We start from the raw sequence: 10,754 nt of genomic DNA on the forward strand, positions 1-10,754 counted from the left end.
TGTTGCTCCTCCATTCCTGGTGCTTGTTAGCAGGAATGGGTAATGGTAGCAAGATACATTCTGGTTTCATTAATTTACTTTTCCTGAATGCAGTGTACTGCTTCTACCAAATCTCATTGAAACAAAAGTTAGAAACAATGTGCAGTTCTTTGTCCAAATTTTAATTTTTCTTTTTGCCTCAAATGACTGAATCAGAGCATTAGATTTTTGGAATCCTAGTCTCAATTAAAGTTTTACATTTGTACACTGTGGTAACCAGTTGAATTTGGTTGTGTATTATCTCTTTTTCTGGACTTTTGTCATTTAGATACTGATAGACAAATGTGCTACTAATTTGCTATGCTTAGGCCTGTAATATTGTATTACTCCTGCGTGGCAAGCCTTTTGGTAGCGAGGGGGGTGGGTGAGGGGTGGGCAAAGGGATGGCTTCTGTGAGAAGCTGCCAGAAGCTTCCCCAGTGTCACATGGAGCCAGTTCCAGCCACGCCGCTGGGATGGACACGCTGCAGGATGGACCCGCCGCTGGGATGGACACACGGCTGGGATGGACCCAACGCTGCAGGATGGCCCCGCGGGCGGCCCAGGCCGAGCCCCTCAGCGCCGGCGGCAGCGCCTCTGAGAGACCGTATTGAAGAAGCGGGAACAACCCGCACAACAACGTGCAGCGGGAGAGGAGCGGGATGTGCGGGAGCCGCGGCCCTGCAGCCCCCGGGCAGCGCCGGAGGGGCCGGAGCCGCTCCCGGCCCGGAGCAGAGATTCCCCCCCGGCCCACGGCGCCCCCGGCCCGCGGAGCCCCCCGGGGGAGCGGCTCCCCCCCCGCAGCCCGGGCAGGGCCCCCCCCGGGGCAGGGGGTGCCCGCAGGGGGCCGTGACCCGCGGGCAGCGGCGCCGGGGCGGCTCCGGGCAGGGCCCGTGGCCCCGCGGGGAGGAGCCCGGGCCGGGGCCGGGCTGGGGCAGGGCCTGTGCCCCCGGGGGCGGGGGGGCTGGGGCCGGCCGGGCCGGGGGGGCTGCGCCCGCGGGGGGGACGCGCTGCGGCGGGGAGAGAGAGGAAGGAGGAGCGGGGGAGACGAGGAGCGATGAGCTGAGCGCGGCCCTCGCTGCCCAGAGCCCTGCGCTGCTGCTGGGAGGGGGCAGGGACGGGCAGGAGCCGAGCTGCGCCCGGGGAGAAGGGAGCGCTGCGGGAGGGGCTTTAAGGTTCGGCTTTATTTCTCACCGGCCCGCTCTGACTGTCCCCGGGGCAGAGCTGGGTTTTGCCTGTGCCGGTCACTGGGGAGCGATCTCTCCCTGCCCCCACCCCGACCCACGGGCCTGTCGTTCCATTCTCTCTCCCCCCTGCCCGGCTGAGGAGAGCAGGGACAGAGCGGGCAGGGGGCACCTGCCCCCGGCATGGGCCAGCCCGCCGCAGATATGTTTTATGTGTCATACTGGACCAGAGATGATTGTCCTGATGGGAGAAACTCATCAGCAGATAACTGTGTAAAGCTTTAAATCTTTCCTCAGTATTTTTTTTCCTGCCTGAACAAGCCAGAGATCCCTCTTCATTCAGAGCAGAGAACTGCTAGAGAGCAGAGCAGTAGTCTTTATTCTAATAAAATCAAACCAACACCCCAGAAAACCAACTAACCTATGCCCATTGTCTTGGTCACCATATCAGCTCCCTGTTCTTTTTCTTATTTTCTTCCGGCAAATTGATGTTTTTATGCCACCCTAACTTGTAGCACGTTAGCATGTAAAAGCTTCACTCAATAATCCAGAACTTCACATGCAAGTAATACACAGACATCTGATTTGCATGATCTTTGTTTGCAAAATTATATTGCCACTGTAGACAGTCTTCTCCTGTCCCAAGTCATCTGTCCTGAAAAGTTTTCCTGTTGCTCTAAAGCTGTCACTTCAGGCTTACTCTGAAAGCAGCTAAGAAGGCTATGTTAATCACTAACCATTATTATTAATCACTAAGATGATTATATCAGTCTTTTTGCACCTGTTCATCAGTAATCCCATTTTCTTATTCAGCCCTATGGGATGTAAGTCTTTCCTGTTACTCAGTCCAGAAAGCTGATGTCCTCTTCAGGTAGGATTCTTGGTCCTTGCTTGCAAGTTGTTAGTGAAAAGGTGCTGACTTGTTCTGCATCACAACTTTTATATGGTCTCTTATTTCAAGCACTTAGCTAAAATGATTTCCAAGCCATCGTTATTTTATGCTACGGTTAACTCTGATAATCTTTTTTCGGACATTCATAGAATGTTTTCTGCCTTTTCTATTCTTACAGAAAAATTTCAAAAATTACTTTTCTTTGCCCCTCTTGACAAGACCCTCTCTTAGTCTGTTCACTTGATGTTCCTTTTTTGGTACATAAACCCCCCTTGTTCTAATTTCCAACGCTTTTTACTCTTTTTTGACTTAGAGTGCCATTTCTCATTAGCTATAAAGATTTTGACTCCTACCTTTGCTCAGTCCATGAAGATTTAATTGCTCATTACTTTTTTCAAACAAGTTTCTTAATGCCTTCTTCCATATTGTGCTTAGTTATGTGGATTTTTAATGAAAAGCAATTTGCACCTCATTGTCTTCTCTCAATTACTCTTCAAAAATATGATGACAGTAATTTTCTGTGGTTAGGCTAGTCATATATTGATACTAATGCCTGTCACACAGAACTACCGCTGTCTCATTTACGTTGTACTCTCACTTCCCTTCTTCTGTGTCTGCTTACCGTCTCTTGTTTTATACTGGAATTATAAGGCCTTTGGAGCATCAAATACTTTTTGCACTTAGCATACCTGACACAATCCAGGTCCTTGTCCAAAGCACTACACTAATATTAACAAGAAAGAGCAGTAATTGGCTGCTGAATTTTTTCCCTTTTCCTCACATTCAGAAATAAGAGCCGGGACTGATGTTCTTACTACCTCTGTAGCTTGGAGGGTAGAGTTAACTCTATTCCTGAAAAGCGCACCAGACTTCTACATAATTTGCTCTGAAGAGTAAGTACATCAACTGTTTCACTAACTAAGCAGATCTTTATCAAGCTTAAGCAAACACTGTATTTCCAGGCATTTCAACCTTTATTTTAGTTCCTTTCATTCTTTTATTCTGTAATCTCTTCAGGCTCCAGTAAAATCCTACCATGGTAACAGTCACTTTCTTCAAAGTGACAGTGGTAGCAATGCACAGCAGTGATTACACATCAGCTTGAAGCTGATCACAGAACAGAATTTTATAGCAGAACATATCTTCAAAAATAAATATCTAATAATATTAGCATGGCTGTCAAGTGAAAGGCCACTGCACATTGTACTTCAGCAACGCACCTTGTATTTCAGTCTGGCTCTGCTTTGTACCTACATGATGCTGGGTGCTGGTGTTCATCTAGAAAATTTGCCGATACATGGAGTTATATATAGGTTGCTTGTGAAGTTTGCGGTTCCTTTAGGACATGGAGCAATTCGATGCTTAACGTGATGGTACCACCAAAGTAAAATTTTAACTGGGACAGATGGCCCTGTTTCCTCAGCCTCTGTGGAGTTCTTATCATCTGTGTAACATACAGATAAAATCTGGTATCACAATTACTGTCCTGTTAGAGCTCTTGAAATGACGGCAATGTCGCTGTGCTCCTGCAGAAGGAAATCTAGTGATACAGTGTTCTGCCAGGTGAGTGAAGTTGCCAGTCAGTGTCTCTCTGTCAGGATATATTCAAGCAGCCAGTTGCTAAAACTTTTTAAAAATCTGCATCACCAGTATGAAGATTTGTTTGCCACCTTGCATTTTTTATTTTATGCAAAGCAAGTCTTTCATATTCAGCTCTCTTATTATTCTGAAACTATTGTGCACCAGATTGTTTTATAGCTCATTATAGAGGTTCATATGATCAAATTACAGTGTTTTCTTTGTGTGTCAGTGTGTGGTTTTCACACAGTATATGTAAACTACAACTGAGAGAGTCCAAATTATTCAAATGGCACTGAACAGAATGGTAGAGACCATCCTGTAGGCACCAATGTAGGCTGGCACATCCCATATCCAAGGTGCTCGCTGTGAGCTAGAATACTTATATTCACTCTTCCTTTTAATCTTTTCTGTAGATATTATGTATATTTTCTTGCCGTGGTGTCTTACGATATAATTAGAAGCATCTGTAACTTAGTGTAAGGTTTTGAAATCCTGCAAGAATCTCTGTGATTAACTTTCCTTCTTGAAAGGCAATATTCTATCTGAAATTAGGGGGGAGATTCTGTAGAGGATTTTGGGTCAAACCCAGCAACACTGTTTTAAACACTATAGACCTGCAACTCCTGCTGACTTCAAAGAAAATTGAAGATATTGTTTCTCTGCATGAGTTACAGAATAAGAAGGTGGCTTAGCATCTTACTGCATTACTGCAGATATTTTTTTTACTGCTCTTCAGGGGAGGGAAGAAGTATATTTTCCTTAATGGGTTGAATTGTTTTCTCTCAAATTAAAAGACTTGCTTGTTTTGAGAGGAAGAGATTTCTTTAAGAGATACCTGTTTTTATTGTCACTTACATGTATTTGGATGGTCCTCAGATATTTAAATTAAGAACATTTATAATTTTAAAATGTTGAGCTTCTTATGAAGACATCAGGGTGAGAGTCCCATTGGCTTTTGTGAGAGACATTTAGCTAGTAAAGAATATTTATGCAGGTACTGAATTGATTTAATATGCCAGCTGTGTGTGGCTTCAGTGTCTTGCTGTCATTCTTTAGCGAAGGATAAGCAGCCAGATGCTTTTCAGCTGGCTCTCAGACAGAAATGAGGTCTTGGATGCTACTCTTCAAAAGATTCCAGATGCCAATAAAAAGAATTGAGTGTAGTGACTTCATTCATTCTGATGGCAGCTGTCCCACTGTTTCATCAATTTGAGGGATGTAAATTAACGTTTTGAGATTATTCCCTGTGGTACAATCTAATAGGAAGCAAGCAGAAGCATGTAAACATTGAACTGATTTGAAATGTAAATATCAAAAATAATGTGGTGATTTGTCAAACTAAAAGGATTACAGATAGCTGTCCAAAAAAGATAACTGGAAACTAGAAACACCAGAAATAAGGGCATTAGTCTTCTTTACCCTGCATGACAAGGGTAATAAAACCACATCGATAAAGTCAGGTACGGAGGTTAAATTAACTTTCTTTATTGGCCATTTTCATTTCAAAAGCATATAAAACTGAATAAGTATTAGATTGCTGCTATTGAATTGAATGAGATTCTGGTTTCATTTCATTTTCATGTCAACTGTGCTTTATTTATTTTCCTTTCTTTTTTATTTATGTAGACTCACAAATGTGTATTTAAAATTATTTATGGGGTTTGATTTAGAGTTACTGAAGTGAGACTATGAGATCCTTCTCAGACTGTGTTGTGCATTCTTTCAGCTCTTCGCAAATGTAGCGTAATTTTTCTGGCCTGAGGCATGTTGTCAGAGGGTTATGTATAGTGCACTAACACAGAATTTAGTGTATATTACATAATTAAAGGACCAAAGTTTAGACACCCCTATTTGTGTATTTGTTCGAGGATCTCTAGCATCAAGGGCATAGTTGTGGCCCGATTCATCACGAGCTGTGAGGTTTTTAATTATCTGGCATTTTTTACTGCAGATTCCTATCTGAATTCACTAGTGATTAGACTTCTGTCAACCTGTTGTGAACTTCATTAGTAGATCTTGTGTATGTCCTTTCCTTTCACACTGGAGCTTGCACTGGAAAGAGGAGAGGACAGTTACAAAAAGGAGTCCTGTGTACTAATACATAAAATACCTATTGCTTTCAGTAGGACTTAGGGTTTCTTTAGTAATAAAAAAAACCAAAGCAAAAATGTGGGGAGGAGCAAAAGAAGAAAGTTGTTAACAATGCTGTGTTTCTTTTCATGATTTAGCTCCTTGCTTTCCAAAGAGAGGTTCAGGCTTCCATTAATACTTCCTTTATTTCTTTGGTGATACCCATATTTTGTGACAACATAAATTAGTTTTTTGGAAGGTGGTTGCAAATTTTACTGTGTCAAGACAAGCATCTGGCATCACTCACTTTTGTAGGATGTTTAGCCTGAACTTCAGCAGGAGCTGTTTAAAGTAGCTTTCAATTAAAATGATGAGATACACTGGGTGAAAGAAACAGAACATGGAAATGACTTCAAGCCCCTTCCTGTAATTTTGTTCCTATAATCTGAATCCTGTGCAACAAAGCCGGAGTTAGCATCAGTAGGTACAATTGTGCTGTTGCATTAAGGGCAATAACAATGGCAAGATTCCCTTCAGATGTTAAATCTTTCACCAGATGAAACCCACATGTATTTCGTCAATATATTACAGGGATACTGACTCTGGGACCTCTGAATAATTTAGCACCTGAACAGACTTGTTGTTGTTCAAGAAAAAGCTTTGTATAGCCTGATGAATTGAGTGAAAGTTCAAAGTGATATGAAGTCCTAAGGGGTTTGTGCACCTCTGAAATCTTCGTCTGACAGATATTTTAAATAAGGAATGAAAAAGTTAACAGAAGAGTCAGTGTACAACAATGGGAATGATTGCTTAGGGAAAAAAATATTAAATTAGAAAAGAGCATCAGGAAAACAAACACAGAGAACAACTTCTTCTTCTTTTTGCTGGTCTCTAAGGAGTCAAACACATGCCTGAAATCTTCGCTATGTTTCTTCCCTTCTGTTCCTGCTCCCCTCTTAAGCAACAATACTGATCTTAATTATATTTTCTTGAACTCAATTGCTCTAATACTACTGTTCACAAAACAATATCATGTCAGTGAGAATTGGAGAAGGACTTCTGAAGCAGCTTCTAATTAAAAAACAGAGTCCTGTTCTATTTAGCGCAGTTTAGATTCCACACTTGGTGGAATGTGTGCATGTGTCCAAACGTGTCCATGTTTGACCTGTTCTTTTTAAAATCATTTACAAGTTCAGCGCTGAGCATGTCATATACTGCTCTGAGATACAAGGGTACGTTGATACCCAGTAAACTGATACCTATCAATCCTTTGTTCTTTTCTTATTACACTTCGTATGGTTATTGGAAGTACCATGGAGTTTTGCTTTCCATTACGAGATGTAGGTGAGCCAGCCATTGTCTTCATTCCCTGTCGCTTGTGGAAGTGGACAATTCATAGATGCACTTCATGATACGAAAAAAGTATTTGTTGTAGAAAATGTGACCTCCTATAAATTCAATCAGCTACTTTCTTACAGTGAGAAATAAACATGATTTCTCTCTGGGAGCTTACTTCATAAAACATTTGCTAAGTCTAAATGAAAGAGAGAAATAGACCTTTACAAAAACAACCTATTTTCTGAAAAGAGAAGGAAGAGAGGATCTGATTAACTGTCTGCTGCATTTGCAGGTGGGTTGACATTTATGATCCAGAAAAATTCCCACAGCATTTTCCTGGAGAAACAGGTTGCTCATGGCTTAGACAGGCATAATTTTTGCTCGGTAACACAGGAACACTGACTGGACACTGAGCCCAGAGGGGTGGTGGATGGAGTGGCCGGTCACAAGTGGTGTGCCCCAGGGCTCAGTACTGGGGCCAGTCCTGGTTAATGTCTTTATCGATGGTCTGGACAAAAGGGGATCAAGTGCACCCTCAGGACATATGCAGATGACACCAAGTTGTGTGGGAGTGTTGATCTGCTTGAGGGCAGGAGGCTCTGCAGAGGGACCTGGACTGATGGGCCCAGGCCAACTGTATGAGGTTCAACAAGGCTCAGTGCCGGGTCCTGCACCTGGGTCACACCAACCCCACACAGCGCTACAGGCTGGGGCAGAGTGGCTGGAAAACTGCCTGAGGGGAAGGGCCCTGGGGGTATTGGCTGACATCTGGCTGAACATGAGCCAGCAGTGTGCCCAGGTGGCCAAGGAGGCCAATGGCATCCTGGCCTGTATCAGAGACAGTGTGGCCAGCAGGACAGGGGCAGTGATGGTCCCCCTGTACTGGGCACTGGTGAGGCTGCACCTTGGAACACTGTTCAGTTTTGTGCCTCTCACTTCAGGAGAGACGTGGTGGTGTGTCTAGTGAAGGTCAACAAAGCTGGTGCAGGGTCTGGAGCACAAGTCTTCTGAGGAGCAGCCGAGGGAACTGGGGTTGTTTAGCCTGGAGAAGAGGAGAGTCAGCGGGGATCTTGTTCTTTACAACTGCCTGAAAGGAGGTTGTAGTGAGGTGGGGGTCGTTCTCTTCTCCCAGATAACAAGTGATAGGACAAGAGGAAATGGCCTCAAGTTGTGCCAGGGGAGGTTTAGATTGGATATTAGGAAAAATTTCTTCACTGAAAAGGTGGTCAAGCACTGGAACAGGCTGCCCTGGAAGTGGTTGAGTCACCATCCCTGGAGATATTTAGAAGACATGTAGATGTGGTGGACATGGGTTACTGTTGGACATGGCAGTGCTGGGTTAATGTTTGGACACAATGATCTCAAAGGTCTTTTCCAACCTAAATTATTCTATGATTCTATGAAATAAAACAGCTCTCTTCAGTGAAGACATGGGAGTGGTGTTCTACTAAAAACATCTAACAAATGCCTTTGCATATGTCATGCATACAAAAAAAATTGCTATTCCATTCTCTCCTCAAAAGTACATTATTTTATCCCTCATAATTTAGAGAATGCATTTCCTCTACATGACTTATATTTTTCTGATGTGTTTTTACTGGCCTGGAGTACTTTGCAGAGGAATTTTGTATGGACCTGGTAAAGAGTTAAGATTTGATGCTTGAATTCTAGTTAAGTACTGCATTTTATTAGTTGACAGACAGCTTGTCAGGTTTAACCCCAGCCAGCAACCAAGCCCCACGCAGCCGCTCGCCCACTCCCTCACAGTGGGGTGGGGGTGAGGGTCGGAAGAGTAAAAGTGAGAAAACACGTGGGTTGAGATAAACACCGTTTAATAGGTAAAGCCAAAGCTGTGCATGCAAGCAAAGCAAAGCGAGGAATTCATTCCCCGCTTCCCACGGCAGGCAGGAGCTCAGCCACCCCCAGGGCAGCCGGGCTCCGTCACGTGTAACGGGGACTTGGGAAGACAAACGCCAGGACATTGAACATCCCCCCATCCCTTCTTCTTCCCCCAGCGTATATACCCAGCATGACGTTCTATGCTATGGAACATCCCTTTGGCCAGTTCGGGTCAGCTGTGCTGGCTGTGTCCCCTCCCAATTTCTTGTCGCCCTCCAGCCCTCCCGCTGGTAGAGCCTCAGAAACGGAAAAGTCCTTGACTTAGGATGAACACTACCTTGCAACAAGCAAACCCATCATGGGCCATCAACGTTGTTGTCACACCAAATCCAAAACACAGCACTGCACCAGCTACCAAGGACAGAATTAGCTCCATCCCAGCTGAAACCAGGGCACAGCTGTTCGAACACACTGAAATTCAATACCAAACAGTGTTGGGTTTTTTTTGGGTTTGAGAAGATGCAAAATTAACTAAAATTTCTCTTATGTTCAAATGTTTCTGTCCCCATCCTTTCAATAATGTAAAAATTGCTGCCTCCAAACAGTATGTCTTAGGAATCTATTTCAGTCAGACTTTTCACAGTTTTCTAATAAAAGTCTGTTAAAGACTTACAATGAAATTTTTACTTCTCTGAGCCATTGGTTGGCTAGAAATAATAAAAAAAAAGAATAAATGGGTACAATAGATCTTTTTTCATGTGGTTTATGATGGATTCTCATCTCAGTGCTACTGAAGGAATTGTTTGACTTCAGATTTATTTAAATAAGAGCGCTTGTGAATGAATGACTACTGAGAGATTAAAGCTGTCTCCAAAGACCTATGTTCCTGTAACTTTGCTGCTCTCTGTACGTGTAACTGAGATGCTCTGTTACTGCTTTCAGTATTCGTTGTAGCTACACACTTATTAATCGGAACTGCTTACACACAAATTTCTGAAAAACTGACATTTTCTTTCAAAGCTATCTGATTGCTAATTTCTGTGCTGTACTTCCATTAATATTTCCATTAATTGCAATACTAAGTACTTATTGGAAAGGCGAGATTTCGGTAACCTCTTCAATTTGTCCTTAGGTGAAGGAAGAGGAGCAATCAACCAATCACACTTTGATGATTCAAGAGACGCTGCAGCAGGCTTCAGTGGAGCTGTCTGAACAGCATCACCTGGTAGTCTCATCAGATGAAGTGGAAGGAATTGAGACGGTGACTGTCTATACACAGGGTGGAGAGGCTTCAGAATTCATAGTTTATGTTCAGGAAGCCATGCAGCCTGTAGAAGAACAAACTGTGGAACAATCAGTGCAGGAGCTCTAGAGAGCAGTGTTCAAAGGAGATGGTTACCGGATTTGCCAAAGCCAAAGGTCTGGGTTTTTTGCCTAGCCAAAAGCAAGCAAGCCGACAAATTTTCAGTTAATTAGTGAAGTGAGACCTTGTTACTAGATAGGGATCTGTCTGGTTGGATTGTATCGGTAACAGACATACTATGTACAAAACCTCCTCGGACTTTTTTTTTTTTTAAAAAAATAATTGATATTTTGAGGAAAAAGTATTCTTCCCTTCTTAGAAGATCTTTCACTTGATTCCTGTAAATTCCCACAGATATTGTCTGTTCAAAACTGTGTTATCCCACAATAATAAAACATCTATAAAGATAGCTAGAACGTCTAGAAAAGTCCATACATCCCCTTTTATACATACTTAATATGTGCTTGATTTGGAAGCAGAGATGTTGTTTCTTTAAATTAGATGGACTTATTTTTTCTCAGTTCCTGCTT

The 10,754-nt window shown here is 43.1% G+C and overlaps 1 protein-coding gene across 3 annotated transcripts in view; it reads left to right on the forward strand.

Moving 5' to 3' along the window:
- Positions 1 to 10,493, forward strand: part of ZFAT (zinc finger and AT-hook domain containing) — a 129,088-nt gene extending 118,595 nt beyond the window's left edge. For all 3 annotated transcript variants that reach the window (XM_040588799.1, XM_040588798.1, XM_040588800.1), the window contains exon 16: positions 10,054 to 10,493. In XM_040588799.1, coding sequence (XP_040444733.1) covers positions 10,054 to 10,293 — 240 coding nt within the window. In that variant the 3' untranslated portion in view covers positions 10,294 to 10,493. The remainder of the gene's footprint in view (positions 1 to 10,053) is intronic.
- Positions 10,494 to 10,754: the final 261 nt, after the last annotated feature.

The sequence above is a fragment of the Falco naumanni genome, chromosome 3 (assembly GCF_017639655.2).
Source record: "Falco naumanni isolate bFalNau1 chromosome 3, bFalNau1.pat, whole genome shotgun sequence".
Lineage (NCBI taxonomy): Eukaryota > Metazoa > Chordata > Aves > Falconiformes > Falconidae > Falco > Falco naumanni.